This window comes from Lampetra fluviatilis, chromosome 74 (assembly GCF_964198595.1).
Source record: "Lampetra fluviatilis chromosome 74, kcLamFluv1.1, whole genome shotgun sequence".
NCBI classification, from domain to species: Eukaryota; Metazoa; Chordata; class Hyperoartia; order Petromyzontiformes; family Petromyzontidae; genus Lampetra; species Lampetra fluviatilis.
The window spans coordinates 1,599,435-1,618,819 of NC_136348.1; the positions used below are offsets into that span (position 1 = coordinate 1,599,435).

General features: G+C 42.9%; 2 protein-coding genes across 2 annotated transcripts in view; one reads left to right on the forward strand and one right to left on the reverse strand.

The window, feature by feature from the left end:
• LOC144953340 (uncharacterized) overlaps positions 1-19,385 on the reverse strand; it is a gene marked incomplete at its 5' end in the record, with an annotated part of 276,268 nt that overhangs the window by 167,973 nt on the left and 88,910 nt on the right. The window lies entirely within an intron of this gene.
• Positions 1-19,385, forward strand: part of LOC144953321 (uncharacterized) — a 109,447-nt gene that overhangs the window by 18,600 nt on the left and 71,462 nt on the right. Inside the window, 1 exon segment of the mRNA XM_078883887.1 lies at positions 1,046-1,352. Coding sequence (XP_078740013.1) covers positions 1,046-1,352 — 307 coding nt within the window.

Below are 19,385 nucleotides of genomic sequence, written 5' to 3' on the forward strand. Positions count from 1 at the left end.
GCTGTTGTTGCTGCTGTTGTTGTTGTTGCTGTAGTTGCTTCTGTTGCTGTAATAAACGCAGGGAGGTGGTGTTCCGTGATGGGATGACGCCTTTGATTAAAGCCTCTGATCAAACTCACCCGATTGACGCCCTTGATCGTCGCATTTGATCAACTCTGATATTGTAGAGTCTCACATGTTAAGCTCTATCATAGTGAAACATTATATTACAAACCTATGAACTACAACCTATCCATTGTAACGCTGTAAAAGAATATTACTTATTGGGTTTCACTCCCTCGTCGAGAAGGCAGCTCTCTTCCTTTTCTAAAGTTACATGCTAATTTCTCTTCATTCACTTTAAATCGAGGACAAAGTTTTTCCATTTATTCAAAATAAGCGCACAATTACACACTGAGATGCACTTACATATTCATGCATGAAGCACAATGGGCACATAACTCTTCGGTATGTTAATAGACATGCGGATTGTGCCTTCCAAAATTAACAATCGAATGCAAATATCCTGAAAGACAAAGGATTGGATTCTAGGGGGGGGGGAGTTATAAGTCGGCTCAGAAGCAGAGCTCAATGCCATTTCGAGAAAGAACTTGATGAGGTTGGACGCTCGACTCGTCGCTCTGCTGATCGCCCTTCAACCGCGAGACAACGCAGCCTGGCGAGCACAATTGCTGTGTCGACAGTTAGGCGACTTTGCGTCGGGAAAGTTCGTTGCGACATCTTCAGACGGGTTCTAGACATCGATATACCGTGAATCTCCAAGTAAGTGTCTATTTTCGCGGATAAACTCTTAAACGTGTTTGGGATTTGTTTGCGTCTCGGTTAGACACGAATGTCGTTCTTGTTTTAGCAGTTAACAAATCGAAAACTCAACGCTAAACATCCTTGAGGCCGATAGCGTACTTTTGACTCAATAACACCGCTGCCGTTACTACGCTTACATGGAGCAGAGAAGCTCTCCACGGCCCCACGCACACGGAGACAAGAAGCCATTCAATTGCTCTGTGTGTGGTAAGTCCTTTTCACGGCCATCACATCTTCAGAGCCACCAGAGAACACACACGGGTGAGAAGCCGTTCCTGTGTTCTGTGTGTGGGATAGCATTTTCACTTTCAGAAAACTGCCAACGCCATCAGAAAACACACACGGGCGAGAAGCCTTTCCTGTGCCCTGTGTGTGGGAAGGCATTTGCACATTCATCACATCTTCAGAGTCACCAGAGAACACACACGGGTGAGAAGCCGTTCTTGTGCCCTGTGTGTGGGAAGGCATTTGCACATTCATCAACTCTTCAAACTCACCAGAGAACACACACCGGCGAGAAGCCATACTTGTGCCCTGAGTGTGGGAAGGCATTTTCACAGTCGTCAACTCTTAACAGGCATCAGAAGGTCCACAATGATAGGAAACTGAAATCAAAAGCTCAAATTCAAGGTGCTGCAATGAGTCCTGAAGATAATTCCACCTTCGATCCCATGCAGTTGGATCCCGAAAGATGGCTGGATGTAATGGGGTGGCTCGAGGATCAAACCGAGAGCTCGGGGTGACTGAAATATAATGTTGCATGCGGTTATACCTATTAAGCCGTATCGAGTACTTTTGTGTGTAATTTTGACCATTTTAGTTTTACAGTTATTTTTGAGAGTTTAATGACGTGCACAGTGGTGGTTTGTAATGTTATCGGATTACGTGCTGAAGTGGTGTGATGAGTACTGGTTGTGAGAGGCTTCAATTGTAGTCGTTAAGTGTTCCTGTTGAGCTAAAGTTGGAAAGCGTCTGTAGTTAGTTTTCAAGTATATAGCTTTTTTTGGTTGGTATTAATCGACTTTGATAACCGATTTCAGGATGTACGTTGATGATGCGTTCGTTGGATATATGGCCTTGACTTCAACATAGACGCACAGTGAACAAATGTGGTGAACTATTAAGGAAATCATGGGGAATGATACTTTAACGCTTTGGTATTCCTGGAACGGATAAAGTTTGAAATGTACTGTAACTGTTTGAATATAGGACATAATAAATATTCGGTTCGAATTTTAACGTAAACATTATTGCAGATGAATTAAAACGTATTTTTAACAAATGTTTGTCCGGTCTTTATTTTATATTGTTCCTAGCAAAAACATGTTCAGAGAATTTCAGGTGGAGGATCCCCATTACACAAGTGTGCCCTTAACCGGCAGCATCTTGGCTGTCTACCCGATTAACACGTGTTCCTTGAGGGGAAAGGTCCCCGTAGTTAATCGTTCATCAACGTACCAGTCCCTAATCCCGAAATATGTGGGGGATAAACTGTACTTCACAAAATGTAAACTGTAATACTATAAACTATAACACTAAACATTTAACGATTATAAACTAGTGTTTTAATTTATAACCATATAAACGGAGCTAAGGTATTATAATATCATTGGAAGCATTAGAATCACGCACAAACCCATTTTAAACGCGTGAGATTATGAATCGTTACAATTATTATAACAATAACAAATTGTTACAAAGCGAAATTCCCACAAGCAAAACACCACGCTCACGTGACGAATTCTTAAACAAACTGCAACACTCAAGTGACAGAACTCAACAAAAAACGCCGCAATAAAAAGAACCACATAATGGGACAAATCGTAAAAACAGACAACACACGCACGTTAGTATCTGTTAGAAGAAGACAACACCTAGCACCTTCACCTATACACATCATACAGCCAACTCGTAAATGGGGCGGTATATGACAGCCTTGGCTGCTGTCGACGGGGCCAAGCAGCGAGTGTTTAACTCCATTGTTTCAGAATCCGTGTCATCACCCGGCCACAGCGCCTTAGCCAAACTACATCTCCCCAACAAGGCAGCCTTCACTATGTTGTGTATTTTAGCAGTATATTTACGGACGCACTTGAAGATAACAATTCGTCTAGAAAAGGCAGGCTACTTGTTCTACCAACATGATTTCAATTTATATCCGAAATTAGTTTGGCTTCATTCACGAGTAGTATTCACTAAGCCCCGAGTGCACTAACCTACACACAGTTATGATTAAACAAAGTAAACGCTCATCCCAGCTCAGACATGATCATAGCAATTATTTCCAAATCCGTGTCGGGTCCCACGAGAACAGGGCACGTCCACAAACTTTCAAATTGTAAACTCACATTGTATACTCTAACATTATAAACTCTAACAACATAACCTTTAAACTATGGGCTACACATTGTAACGCTTTAAAATAACACTACAAACTAGTGTTATAGTAAACTATAATGTTGTGAACTCTAACAATATAAGCTATGAGCGATACATTATAACACTATAAAATAACATCATAAACTAGTGTTACAGATTAGAACAAATTGAAGTGTAACATTCGAATCTCATTAGAATTCTTAGCTTCACACCGTGGTCCTCTAAGAATCACACTATGCTCGTGAGAATGTAATATGTCTGTATGTAACATGTATGCATGTAATATGGACGTGCGATCCAATTGTGGAATATGTGAAACGGAAGGTGCAGGATCAGGATGGGATTAAAATTATTTGAATAACTCTTTGGTGGTATTAGGATCAAGCTGTCCACTATTGGATGAATGTTCCATCTCAATTGCATCAAATAGCAATATCCAGTATGAATGTATAAAATAATCGCACAAACCAATATTAGCCATTGAAATAATGAATCGTTACAATTGTAATGACTCCAGACTCTGACTGCAGAGGGTTCTTTTTTTTAGCCTTTAACGCGGTTTCAGACCCCAGGCGTCACGATATAGCAACGACGACGACGAGACAGCAACCAGCCAACACAGCCACAAACCTCGTTCCTCCCCCTCTCTCATTCTCGGCGTGAACCTCCGCCCACACTTGGTCTCGCCTTCCCTTCTCGAACTCTCTCTATCTTGTTGTCACCACTTGTCCCTTAGTTGATGCACCGTCTTTACATCACCCACCTCTATGACCTCTACCTGACCCCGCCATTGGCGGAGCAACTTGGGGGATTTTCCCGGTGGAACCTGTAGGCAATACAACCATGCCCTGTCCCCCACTGCCCATGGAAGCACGTTTTCCCGCCGCCCCGAGTTCTTTTCATGAGCGGATTGTGCTCTGGTGGGGAAAGGTCCTCGTTATGAATCGTTTCGCAAAGTTCAGGTCCAGAATACCGAAATATACCGGGAATCACCTGTTCTTAAAAAAAACATGCAAATTGATAACACTATAAACAATAACACTAAACATTAAACGACTATAAACTATCAACTGGTTTTATAATTATACCACCATAAACAGAGGTACGGTATTTAAATCTCATTAGAAGTATTAAAATCGCACTCTACACATATGTATGTAAATGATCTGTTCAATCGAACCGGGGGAGGGATATGTGAATTGTGGGGGGTACAGGGCAAGAATCGCATTCAAATTTTAGAAGAACACTATGGTCGTATTAGCATTTTAATGGGCTTTAATGTATGTTATGTGCAAATGCAAATCGTTAGTCGTAAATGCGAGGGAGGGGTTAAGAGGTGCACGTTTAATTCAGTGTTGTGTTTAGAATGCGTCTAGACAAGGAAGGTGACTTGTCCTACACGGGCAGCCAAAATGATTACAATTTCTGTCATCAAACAGTGTGAGTTCATCACATGAGTAGTATTCGCTGAGCCATGATGACATTAACCTACATACAGTTATGGTTAAACAAAGTAATATTTAGTCACTTAATTCTCAGTTCAGACATGATCATCGCAATCATTTTCAAAGACGTGTGCGGTCCCGCGAGAGCAGTGCCCGGCTACAAAATAGCCGGGCAGCAGAAGCAGCAGAATCAGAAGTAGCAGCGTCGCCCTCGAAATGTGATGTTGCTGCTGTTGTTGCTGCTGTTGTTGCTTCTTTTGAAGTTATATACGCAGGGAGGTGGTGGTCCGTGATGGGATGACGCCTTTGATAAAATACTCCGATCAAACGCACCCGATTGACGCCCTTGATTGTCGCATTTGATCAACTCTGACATTGTAAACTCTCACATGTTTAACTCAAACATATAATATTATATATCATGCTCTCATGCCCTTTGGATTGCACCCGTTGGGTTGCACTCCCTCGTCGAGGAGGCCGCTCTCCTCCTATTCTACGGTTACATGCTTATTTCTTACATTAACATCATGCTAATCTCTCACACTGTGGTCGTACGTATGGTAAGTGAATATGCGAACCAGAGGTAGGATATGCAGGATAAGAATCGAATTACAAATTTTCGAATCCCGAAACGACTGATTGTCCGCTTAACAGCCTATCCTGTAGACAACCATTGGTGATAGTGTTGTTTGAGAGCAGCTATTAAAGTCGCTGCGGCAAACGAGGTGGTGGCTGGCCAAACCATGCCTCGCTGTTTGTCTCCGGAGTGATGACGGATACAAACCAGACCAAGCGGAGACCATGTACCAGATCGGATTTTGGTTACTGATGTTGCAGTGATTGTATTGCAAGTGTGGTCACTACGCGTCTGTACGTGCTCACTCCCGAAGCTCGGCGATTTTTGGCAACGCCACGGGGCAGCATTCACTTCAAATCGAGGACAATGGAGGGCATGGGGAACGTATTTTTCCATTTATTCAAAATAGGTGCATAATTACACACTGAGATGCACTTACATATTCATGCATGAAGCACAATGGGCACATTACCCTTCGGTATGTTAAAAGACATGAAGATTGTGCCTTCAAAAATGTACAATCGAATGCAAATATCTTGAAAGACAAAGGATTGGATCCTAGGGGGGGAGTTATAAGGCGGTTCAGAAGCAGAGCTCAATGCCATTTCGAGAGGGAACTTGATGAGGTTGGACGCTCGACTCGTCGTTCTGCTGATCGCCCTTCAACCGCGAGACAACGCAGCCTGGCGAGCACAATTGCTGTGTCGACAGTTAGGCGACTTTGCGTCGGGAGAGTTCGTGGCGACATCTTCAGACGGGTTCCAGACATCGAAATACCGTGAATCTCCAAGTAAGTGTCTATTTTCGCGGATGAACTCTTAAACGTTTTCGTCGTTAAATTAGCGGGATTTTGAGTGTCGTTCTTGTTTTAGCAGTTAACAAAATCTAAAACTCAACGCTAAACATCCTTGCGGCCGATAGCGTACTTTTGACTCGATAACACCGCTGCTGTTACGACGCTCACATGGAGCAGAGACGCTCTCCACAGCCCCACGCACACGGAGGCAAGAAGCCATTCAATTGCTCTGTGTGTGGGAAGTCTTTTTCACGGCCATCACATCTTCATAGACATCAGAGAACACACACGGGTGAGAAGCCATTTCTGTGCTCTGTATGTGGGAAGGCATTTTCACAGTCGTCAAATCTTAACACGCATCAGAAGGTCCACCATGATAGGAAACTGAAATCAAAAGCTGAAGTTCAAGGTGCTGCATTGAGTCCTGAAGAATTTTCCACCCTCGATCCCATGCAGTTGGATCCCGAGAGATGGCTGGATGTAATGGAGTGGCTCGAGAGTCAACCAGAGAGCTCGGGGTGACTGACAAAATATTATGTCATGTGGTTATACATTTTAATCCGTATCGAGTACTTTTGTGTGTAATTTTGACCATTTTAGTTTTACAGTATTTGTGAGAGTTTAATGACGTGCCCAGTGGTAGTTTGTAATGTTATCGGATTACTTGCCGAAGTGGTGTGATGAGCACTGGTTGTGAGAGGGTTCAATTGTAGTCGTTAGGTGTTCCTGTTGAGCTAAAGTTGGAATGCGTCTGTAGGTACACCTTTTCTCAACATTTTGAACGTTTTTTTTCAAGTATATAGCTTTTTAATCGACTTTAGATAGCCGATTTCAGGATGTACATTTACGACGCGTTCATTGGATATATGGCCTTGACTTCAACATAGACGCACAGTGAATGATACTTTAACGCTTTGGAACGGAAATGGTTTGCATTGTACTGTAAATGTGTGAACATAGGACGTAATAAATATTCTGTTCGAGTTTTGACGTAAAAATGATTGCAGATGAATAAAACCGCATTTTTAACAAATGTTTGTCCGTTCTTTATTTTATAATGTTCCTAGCAAAAACATGTTAAGCGAGTTTCAGGTGGAGGATCTCCGTCACACAAGTGTGCCCTTAACCGGCAGCATCTTGGCTGTCTACCCGATTAACACGTGTTCCTTGAGGGGAAAGGTCCCCATAGTTAATTGTTCATCAACGTACCAACGGAGGTAAGGTATTGGAATCTCATTATAAGCAGTAGAATCACAGTGTGGTCTTATTAGAATAGCACTTTGCTCATATGTATGCATAGTGTACGTGCAAGGATCGGATTAAAATCATTAAAATTACACTACGGTCGTTATAGAATCACGATTTTCACTGCTGGATGAATGTTACATCTCAATGGTATCGAAGAACAATAGACAGTTTTCTATTCATAAATTAACGCACAAACACATTATAAGCTCATGAGCTCATGAATCGTTACAATTATTATAACAATCACAAATTGTAACAAAGCGAAATTCCCACTAAGCAAAATATCACGCTCACGTGGCGGATTCTTTAACAAACTGCAACACTCAAGTTGCAGAACTCAACAAGAAATGCGCACGACAAAGCTAACAACAGCAATGGACAAATCCTAAAAACAGACCACACGCACGTTAGTAGCTGTTAGAAGAAGACAACACCTAGCACCTTCAACTTTACACATTATACAGCCCCAAAGATCCAACTCGAAAATTAGGCGGTATATGACAACATTTGAACTTCCTACTTTCGTTCTCGATTAATGAAGATATTCTTGGCAAATACTATCGCTTTCGCTTGTGATGTACCTCCAAATTATGGCCTCAGGTTCAAAAAAACAAAAAAAAATTAATGCGAATTCCTCCATTATTCCAAGCTGCACAATTCAGGGTTGTGGACCGCTTTGAATGCTTCAATGTAATCACAGTAAATGCTTCAAACCACATCAGGACACTCAACCTAGAGCATATTTGAAGCAACGTGATGGGATGGCTAAGAGTTTATTCTAGTGTTAACGATATTTTAGCAATATAGGTAAGTACACTATATGTACTAAGAATTCGTCAACATAGCAGGTGTCTTGTTCTCCGTAATCAACCAAAATTACGACAAATATTGTCATAAATGAGTGTGAGCTAATTATTCGGTAGTATTCGCTAATCACCGTCACACAAGTCTGCCCTTAACGAGCAGCATCTTGGCTGTCTCCCCATTAACATGTTCCTAGAGGGGAATGGTGCCCGTTATAAATCGTTTCGCAGCATTCTGGTCCCTAATCCCGAAGTATACTGGAGATCACCTGTATTCTATAACATGTCAACTGTAACATTATAAACGATAGCACTAAACATTAAACTACTATAAACTGGTTTAATAATTTATTACACCATAAACGGAGGTACGGTATTAAAATCGCATTAGAAGTATTGAATAGCACTCTGCTCATAAATATGTATAGTATATGTTCAATCGAACATGTTTTTGGGGTTAAATTGCGTAAGTAAAAAATATATTTTGTTAAACCCGCCACATGAAAATAGTAAGGATTGTCACTAATACAGAACATGACAATTCGTTACTAAAGCATGTCTATTCCGGTCACTATTCTTCAATAGGGATTACCGTTGGCAGGCTATTTTAGTACACACAATCGACAGTAAGCACAAGGACAATGGGTTCACTTAATTCGCATGCCTAATGTACGTTGATTACCATATAAATTACCCAAACGGCAATGGGTACCCATCGCCATATATGTATCCATTAACACCCCCCCTCCCCCACTTCGCGCAAGAAGAGCACACACGTTTTGTCATCACATCTACCTCTCTATTTACGGAACGAAACAGGAGCACTTCTCCACAAAACTGGCCGTCGCCTAATGAAGATTGTTGTAATTACTGGCGAAAAGTCGTACTCAGATTGTAAATGTTGTGGCTTGGCTCTCCAACACACCATTGTGCTGGACTAGCAACGAATTAGCCTGTCCTGTTTACGTGACAAACCTTACTAATTGGGTGTGTGGGTGGTGGTGGGTTTAACGACACATTTTCATATTTAGGCGATTCGTGGATACGATATTCGAATCTCATTAAAAGTATTATAATGGAAATCTGCTCATATAAAAGAAAGTTTACGTTCAATCGACCCGGGGGTTGGATATGCTATCTGTGGGGGTGCAGGGTTAGAATCGAATTCAAATTCCTAGAATAACAATACTGTCGTATTAGCATTTTACTGTGCTTGACTGTATGTTTTGTGTAAATGCAAATTGTTAGTCGTAAATGCGAGGCAGGGGTTAAGAGGTACATGTTTAATCCAGTGTTAACGTTTATTTTAGCATCATATTTAAGGACAATATTAGTAATAAAAATTCGTCTGGACATGGCACGTGCCTTGTTCGTCTCGATCAACCAAAATTAGTAGAATGTCGGTCATAAAGGAGTGCGAGTTATTTCATGAGTAGTATTCGCTGAGCCCCCATGCAGATACTAACCTACACACAGTTATGGTTAGACAAAGTAAAGTTTAGTCACATAATTTTCAGCTCAGACACGATCATCGCATTCATTTCCAAAGACGTGTGGGGTCCCGCAAGAGCAGGACCTGGCTACATATAGTCGAGCAGCAGAAACAGCAGAATCAGAAGTAGTTGCGTCGCACTCGAAATGTGTTGTTGCTGCTGCTGTTGTCGCTGATGTTATTGGTGCTGCTGTAGTTACTTCTGTTGCTGTTATGTATTGGGTGGTGGCTCATTTACTCATCACCACCCATAATCATCAACACAAATCATCAGCATCAACATCCATTATCATCACCAATCATCATTATCACTATCAACTCACCATCACCAACCATCACAACCAACATTCATCATAACCACCACCAATCATCCATCATCATCAACACCCATAATCACAACAACCCATCATCATCACCACCCATAACCATCACCACCCATCATCATAACCTCACCAATCATTACCACCACCCATGATCATTACTACCACCCATCATAATCACTACACATTATCATCACCAACCATCATCATTACCACCCTTCATAATCATCACCCATCATCATCACCACCATCCATTATCAAGAAACATCATCATCACCACCCATCATAAATTAACAAACACACACAGCTACAAACATAGATATGTAACCTTACACAGACATCGATAACAGACACACACAAATAAACAATCTCATTAACAACTTAATTATAAAAATCCCATATTACTACTGCCAGGATAGGTGCACACAGACACATCCTTTATTCAATTATAGTTTACATGGAACTCAAATTCACACTTAGTACAACCACCTCACTCATTTAAATATAACTACAGATCAAAAACTCTAACAAAAACCTGAATTTAAAAGTAAATAAACCAATGGGATGGTGTTTATATGCTTGAAATGTAATTAATTAAATGCAAGTTAATAATCCAATTAAACAAAAAATAACTACGAACAAATATGAAGCCTGAGGCCTAGGTATATGCCAGGCCTGATGGCCAGGCATCGCTTCAGTCCTCGCCGCAGTAACGGCGACATCAAAGACAGCACAAAGCGAGGGGGCAAATGTTTAACGTCGAACAGAGGGCTCTGCTGTTTCCGGTGACGCACACCACCCGCACTGCACCACGTGGTGCGCCCGCCAAGCGCGCGGGGGCGGAGCCTCGCTATAGTGACGTCACCTCTGTTACGTCATAGCCACGCCTCCACCCGCAGTCGAGAGGAATGCGCACGAGTGAGCAGCAGCCGAAGAAGCCTTTGCAGAGCGAATCGTCAACGAGGTGAGCGTCCCTATGGGAACCTCATTTGCCAGTAAAAATATGATAATTGTTTTTTTTTACCCTTCTATCTGGCAACAAAACTGACACCTTTTTACAGTGCGCCTTTTGGCATCATCAGGTCCAACCCATGTGAGACTAGGCTCTAAGGAAAGCTGTCTCAGGTGTGTGTTGTATCCTAAGCCTTCTTCCAAACTTGATATTTTTATATATTATCTTTTTACTTGATATATAATGAATGAAAACACCCCAAAAAGCAGCAGGCTGCAAAAACCAGGTGTTGTTAAGTAATGGACTGGAGGAGGGCTAGGATGACAGAATTTGCAACCTTGCTTCAAGGAAGGAGGGGGCCTGATGAACGGGCATATGTCACCCGTGCAGGCGGCAGAGACAGTGGGAGAGTCAGCCAGACATAATTAAGGCAAAAAGCCAACCATCCTGCATGGTTTTAAGGAATTAAATTATTAAATCCAGGGTGAGTGGTCAAATGAAGTGGGTCAGCAACGCTGTGTGCACAGGGGAGGGAGCTGATTAACAACCCTGCCCGGCTGAACCGTGAGGGGGCCTTTGACCTGAAATTAAGAATAACACTCCCAGAGCAGAAGGTTGGATGACCACAGTGAGACGAATAAGAGCGTTGTATATCAAGGATGCAGACTCAGCTGAATAACAAGGCTGCGGAGGTCACCAAAAGTTCGTGTTCGCCTAGTTAAGTCGAAAAGCTCAATTATTCTGTATTGCTATTAAAGCAACGTTAAAATCAGAATTTAACAACAGGGTAGGCTAAAGTTATTGATATTCACACCCACTCCAATTAAACCAGGCCACAAGTTACGCCTACTGAACCATCACCATCATTAAGTCAATATGAATGTTATTTCCATACTTTAATATACAACTCGACCCGAAGCATATGACAATCAGAACCTTCCTAAGTCAAAATTGAATCGCACCCAGATAGGAGCGAATAGTCGATATAAGGTTGAAGAGGGAAGGAAATTAAGAGCACGGCGAACTGCAAACGTAAGCAAAAAGCCGGGAACAACACACCAAGCCAACAACAGCGAGTCGGGCTGCGACAGGCCATAAAGTAGGAATGATAACTCCCGGGGTCAGGGGACATCAGAAAAAGCAAGCAGACAAAAACCAGAACTGACTCCAAGGTTCAACCGCCCTCACCTACAAGAAGTGACGGAAATTAATGAGGCCTTGAGTTAACGGCGTCAGCTGGACAGCAACAACACCGGCGAGCAGAGACAGAGTGAGGCAAAGACTGCCAGGCTATGAAATACAACTTCATGTCAGTGAAGCCTGACCAACAAGTTAAGTTAAAAACATCACGATACATAATATCGTACATAACATCAATGTTAACGCTATTCACCGTCAACTATATTCCGCTTATATAACCATGCAGACACCAAGGAATACGAATTCCTAGGATCAAGAAACTTACCCCTTAACCTAAGATATCGGAAAGAAATTAATAATAATAAGCCTATGCATGAAAGACAAAAGTAAAACTTATGAAAAGCCAGGATAGCGGGATAAATCACCACTAGGTCGAAATAAAATACATAATAAAATAGCGATGTTAAACCCAGGGTCGGAGAGAAAGGGAGATCCCGGCCGTCTTTGTATCCCCGCAGCGCGGGATGGGAGTGTGTATGTGCTCGGGGAGGCACCTCCACTTGGGTCAAGCACCACGATGGGAAACGACACACCTTAGGCTACATACAGAATCATAACTGGGAAATGGTAAGGGACAAATGTTAATTTAAAACTTTTTAACCATGTCTGTGTGCGTCTGTGAGGGTCGGAGGGAGTGTGCCCCTCCCTCCAGGTCGTGCAACACGGACAGAAACGCCGGTGAGACGATTTGTAACGTCTGTGTTTTGGTTCATGAAGGAGGCCAGACAAGAGATAATATTGCACCCAGACAGAGAGACGACTTCGAGGCAATTTGTAACATCTGATTGTTTGCTCATGGATTTTATGGAGGGAGTATGACAACGGAAAATACCATGGGTGATGCACACAAGGACACACGGACGTACGGACACACACATGAACACACCTACACACGGGCAGATCCTGACACAGTAAATCAAAAGAAAACCCCGCCTTGTGGGCAGGACCCAAAGGGATTTTTCGGCATAAAAGAAAGGACCCTGAGCATTGGAAACCAGTTCGACCAGGAGTCAACTCATCACGAGTTCGACCAGTGGGTCGGCTCCGGAGCGAGCTCGACCGAGCGGGTCGGCTCGACTCATCTTCAGCTCGACCGAGCGGGTCGACTCAAGGGCGAGCTGCGACTAACGGGTCGGCTCGACTCTTCAGCTTCTGGGACTCAGCCGAGTTCAGACGGCTCTCGGGGCTCGACTCAAGCGGCTCCCCATCTCCTCTGCAGGCGGGCAAGACCCGCTTGACAGCTCAACTCGGCCGCGACAGCCAACCTCTGCCGAGTCGGCGGTTTCCCTGCTGCCGCGAGAATCGCGGTTTGGCGACGACGCTGCGAGCGAGCTGTGGGCGCCACCTACCGACCGGGTTCCGAATTACGACAGCGTGTCAACGGACATCCGAACCAAATTCACCACGGCGACAGAGGAGCGACTAATACGTATGACGCGCACCGCCCCCTCACCACACGACCACCTGGCGTCTGTTTGACATAAAGAACCGACTCCGAACACTGACTATTGAAGACAACTCTTACCACTCAAACCCACTCGAACCCATAAGCCATCCGTGGCTGTGAAGAAAAACTCGAGACCGAGTGATGGCCATCCGTCATTTATAAGAGTATTATCTTTAATATTTAGTGGACTGTACTCTTAATCGCTTAAATTCCCAGCAGATCTTCGGAAAAGGAGCGCCGTTGCAGGCCTTTACTCCGAGCATTCTGTTGTCAGATAACCTGCCGATGTATCTGTTGAGATTGGTGCCTTTAAGAATAATAACTGTTTTTGATTGTGTTTTATCGCCGTATAATCTTTCAAGTATAATCATTCATTAACGTTAAGGTTTTCTTAGCATAGTATTTGCATGTTTTAACGACTCTCTCTCACTAACAACCATCGCGTTACGAGGGATCCATGTGCCGTTGTCAAGTGAAATCAGACAATCATTGATGATACTGTATTGATGCCGTGTTGACGTTCCGGGATTGAGAGTTCGCATACTATATCATAGTTGAGGTTGAATTAGTAATAAATTGATTAATACAGAAGTGGTTGTGTGATTCTTTCCTGAACTATGCATAAGATCTGCTTCTGCGTTGAGATCTGAACTTGGTGACCTTAATAAACACACTAACACATACTCAGTAAATGTTAAAGCGATAACGGGGCGAACCGGGGACCTAAATAAGCGAGAATGAGACGAACCTAGACAACGAGGCCGAGATAATCTAAGTTAATCTTGTATACTTACACCACACCTGCATAACTGCATACGATTAATTGCCTTATTCCGATCGATAACCCACCCTCGTCACCGAGGCGGAGTCTGGTTATCATAACGACTTGCATTATCATAATTACACCCACTCGCATAATTACTACAATTACCTCTCGAATTGGCATAATTAAATGTGCGTAATTACATGGATTAAAGTATTTCCGATAATTACACCTTTGGCCAAATTTCGATTGATTATTATTATTTTCACTGAATATTCATAACCCACATATACAACATAATAATTTCACCCACGCACGCATACAACACATCAAAATTTTCACACCCAACATATACAACATAATGGGGGCGTCGCCCGGGATTTCTCGCAGACAGTTTATGCATGAATTCAGGAACGAATCACTGTTGTGTTAATCAAAGTGTTGTGAACTGACGTTGCCTTGTGATTGTAAACGGGCGTAAAACAAAACAAAACGCGCTCTGAAGGGAAATACCAGAGTAGCAGAGTATAACAAAGACAGCTGGGCTGAAATTATTTGCTCGAGTTGAACTGACGCATTCTGTGATACAATTGTTTATAAGTGCTCTGAAGGGGAATTCTAGAGTAACTCCTGCCACTTGAGATGATAGGATTAAGAATAATTTTTGAATGGGTGACGGGGTATGGGGAACTTGTGTTAAAACGTACCGACCAATCTGTTACAAAGCAGTACAGTCAGAGAGACATATGGGGAGGGAGCTGTATCGATAACACGAACACACCTCGGAGGAAACTAATTGACTGGATAAAATGTAACAAAGGCGAACACGATGCAAAAGCTGCAGAGAAGGCAGGACAGGACTCATTCCTCCTCACACAGGCATACAGTCAGGGATGGTGGAATAAAGGAAAATTCGGAAAGGAAACAGGAGAGAAATCGTCTCTAATAAACGAGGAAAAATGTCCTCACACCATCGTAAGGGAGGAGAAATCAGGGCTCGCGACACCAGCGGAACTCACAGACGTGGATCCACAGAATAAATATGGAAGTAACATTAAATCACACTCATTCGAGAGAAGGGATGGAGAGATACATATGCAAACAAAAACATGTGAGATTGACAACTTCACAGATAGAGGGAAGCAAAATGTTAAAGTAAAGTTAACGGGACGTGCTCCGCTAAGGGCAGAGGCAAAAACTGAAGGGAAATGGCAACACGAGCGACATGGCATTGGGCGCGCACACAGAAAATGCACACCGCTTAATCACGCCCCACACAGAACAGATAAAAGTGACAGATTGCCTGATGATAACTTGTTTGATGATGACGCTGACGGCGATCAACTTTCGGAATACTTTTTCACCAGTAAAACCCTTAAATTGATGGACAAGGCTCTAGTCAGAATTCCCGATTTTGACCCCCACAATAAGACTATGGATATCCACACACATATCGCGACAGTGGAAGAGGAGGCAATGATTAGAGGGTTGATGAGACGGGATGAAAAAGCGAGTTTGTTGAAACGAAGCTTAAATAAAGGTTCTATCCCATGGGTAAAGTCACTACCACACAAGGTTAGAAATGATTTTAAACAACTGAGCCTGGCAGTGATTCGGAAGTTTGGAGAATATTCGACACTCACTGAGGGGTTTTATGCTGTAAAATCGATGACCCAGGGCATGGACCAAGATCCACGTGACTACCTCGTACAATTTAAAAGAGCGTATTACGCAGGCGATGTGAATCAATACCACGAAGGAGATAAAATGTTCAAAATTATGTTTTTTGAATCCTTGAGCCCAGAGATTACCGAAAGGGTGAGAATGGTTGTGAATCCAGAAACCGCATCCTTACGCCGCATAGAGAGCAAGGCGTACATGGCATGGTTATACAGAGCTAAGAATCATAATTCGGATCCAGAACACAGGGAGAGGGATAAAGAACCCAGCCTCTCAGAGAGGAATAAAAATCACCGAGCAGTCCCACAATGCAGGGCGGAGCAAACACGCACGCACACATGGCAAAATAACCCAGAGAGAGGTTGGCACGAGAATGAGAGCGGCATAAAGCCGGACATGCAGGAGAATCGTAGGGGGGAGAGGTTCAGAGCAGAACCATATCAACACCCCATCCCACGACACACGCAAGGTTCAAATTACGCACAGAGATGGCGAGATAACCATCCAGCGGGAAGGTACACAGACTGCGGAGGTATGGATGCGAACATGCAGGAGAATCGTAGGGGGGAGAGGTTCAGAGCAGAACCATATCAACACCCCATGCCACGACACACACGAGGCCAAAATTACGCACAGAGATGGCGAGATAACCATCCAGCGGGAAGGGGTTACACAGACCGCGGAGGTATGGATGCGAACATTCAGAGGAATCGCAGGATGGGAGGTCAAACACAATTGATCCAATTCCGACCAATTCCTCCACCGGCTATACCAGGAGGGAATAGAGGAATAACACAGGATGCGGTCCAAAGACATGATGAACGACCCACAGTGAGCGCGAGCGAGCGGCCAACGCGCGCCCCACCCGCCGAGATATTAAACCCGAAACTCAATGAGAAATACGGGCAGGCTGCAGGTGACAGGGCGGGCAAAGGCGTGGACAGTACTCCCGTAAATGACGCGCGGATCGAATACAAGGACAGGGTTGCATTGAAGCGTGATCGGACAGTACAAAACCGACAGCAGGGACACGCCCTGAGGAGCGCAGGCATGAGCCTTTGAATGGAAAATATCCAAGGGAAACCAAAATTTATGTGGATCGGAGTGCTAAAATGGAGACGAATGTCCATGACGTATCGGGAATGGTGTTGGAATCCAACACACTCGTAAAAACAAAGAGGGCAACATTACGAGGGACAGAATTAAATCGACACACTGACTCGGCAAATGTGCATGTAATCGCAGAGAGAGCGAATGCCAGTGATGACGGAGTAGAGAAGTTGGTTGTGTGCGCGAATTCTGATTATGTGCAGCACAATTTTACACCACACACTCCCACGACGCGAGAGAGTGAGAGGGGAAATTACAAAAACGAACCGGAAAACCGTGATCGAATGATCAAAGTGATAAGTGGTAAACCAGACACTCAGAACTTGGTAAAAAGATTGCAAGGATGTAACAGGAGGGAAATAACGCAAAAATGCGTTCGAAACCGCTACATAGCGTTTCCCAGGATTTAACAAAAACAGGGAAAAATTAATATCCGTCGGAGTTATGAGGGATGAGAACCATGTAACTGGTGATATCGATGTTCAAGTTTTGTGGTATTTTTTTTTTTGATATTTCAAATGTAATCTTGTTAAGATTGTGATACATGCGCGCTTTGGAAGGAATGCGTTATGGATTAGTACCGATGTTTAACGTGGTGTTTTATTTTTTTTTTGCTTATTTCAAAAGTAACCATGTTACGATTGTGATACATATGCGCGCGTCGTAAGAAATAACCGCCGAGAGTGAGGGTGGCTTATAGATTCATAACACAAAAAAGGGGCATTTACTTGGTTTGGAAATTCGCCAGTGGCCAAATCGACCCCTGATAATTTCAAACGGGCGGATTGTTGTGTCTATTTTTTTTTTATTAAGAACAATTCAAAAAAAAAATATAATAATTTTTTTTTAATTTTTATATATATATACCTTTTTTTAATTAATTAATGAAACAACTCACTTCTCCTCACAAGAACACCAGGAATCCATGAAACATGGAGGGCGGTTAAAGTGTTGAGAGTTCGGTCACAAAGAGGTCATGGACATCCAAATGGACAAAAGATGTATGGACTAGCCTCCCAAGACATCTAGAGATACAGATAAGGGCAGAATAAATAACGGTTGAAACTTCGCGTTTCTTAACGTTTTCCGTACCGAAAAGTAGAAACTTAACAAAGATAATTAACCAACAAACAATAATATTTTTTTTTTTCCTATTATTATATGTTTCCTACCTACACGACCTTCCAAAAAAAATAAAAACTAAAGAATACGAATTCCAGGAAGCTTAAGTGCATAGTACACTTAACCTTAGGACATAAAAAATTAACTCAGAATAAAACACCAATCTCTGGGGAACTAAACTAATGGGCATATCACACTACGATAATATGTAACATGTTTTCCAGGAAATGGCAGCCCTCCTGCTCACGCTCCTGCTAACGTACCTTGCCAAGCTAGAAGGGAGCCAAGGCCTGATGATGCCACCCAAGAATAACCGTAGAAACTATCTTTTTAACGATATCTCCTATAACACGTAGTCAATAGAATAATTTCTCCCTTCCTTATCGTTTTACCTTCCTTTAGAATATTTTTTTCTTTGTCACATATAACCATGTTAAGTTGTGACACGTACGCGCGCGTTGTAAGGAAATAGCAGCAAAACTTGAGGACAATCGATGGTTCATGATGGAAGAAGGGTATACATTTTTTTAAAAATAACCCGTGGCCATTTGACCACTGGCCATTTTTAAAAGGGCGGAATGTTGTATCCTAAGCCTTCTTCCAAACTTGATATTTTTATATATTATCTTTTTACTTGATATATAATGAATGAAAACACCCCAAAAAGCAGCAGGCTGCAAAAACCAGGTGTTGTTAAGTAATGGACTGGAGGAGGGCTAGGATGACAGAATTTGCAACCTTGCTTCAAGGAAGGAGGGGGCCTGATGAACGGGCATATGTCACCCGTGCAGGCGGCAGAGACAGTGGGAGAGTCAGCCAGACATAATTAAGGCAAAAAGCCAACCATCCTGCATGGTTTTAAGGAATTAAATTATTAAATCCAGGGTGAGTGGTCAAATGAAGTGGGTCAGCAACGCTGTGTGCACAGGGGAGGGAGCTGATTAACAACCCTGCCCGGCTGAACCGTGAGGGGGCCTTTGACCTGAAATTAAGAATAACACTCCCAGAGCAGAAGGTTGGATGACCACAGTGAGACGAATAAGAGCGTTGTATATCAAGGATGCAGACTCAGCTGAATAACAAGGCTGCGGAGGTCACCAAAAGTTCGTGTTCGCCTAGTTAAGTCGAAAAGCTCAATTATTCTGTATTGCTATTAAAGCAACGTTAAAATCAGAATTTAACAACAGGGTAGGCTAAAGTTATTGATATTCACACCCACTCCAATTAAACCAGGCCACAAGTTACGC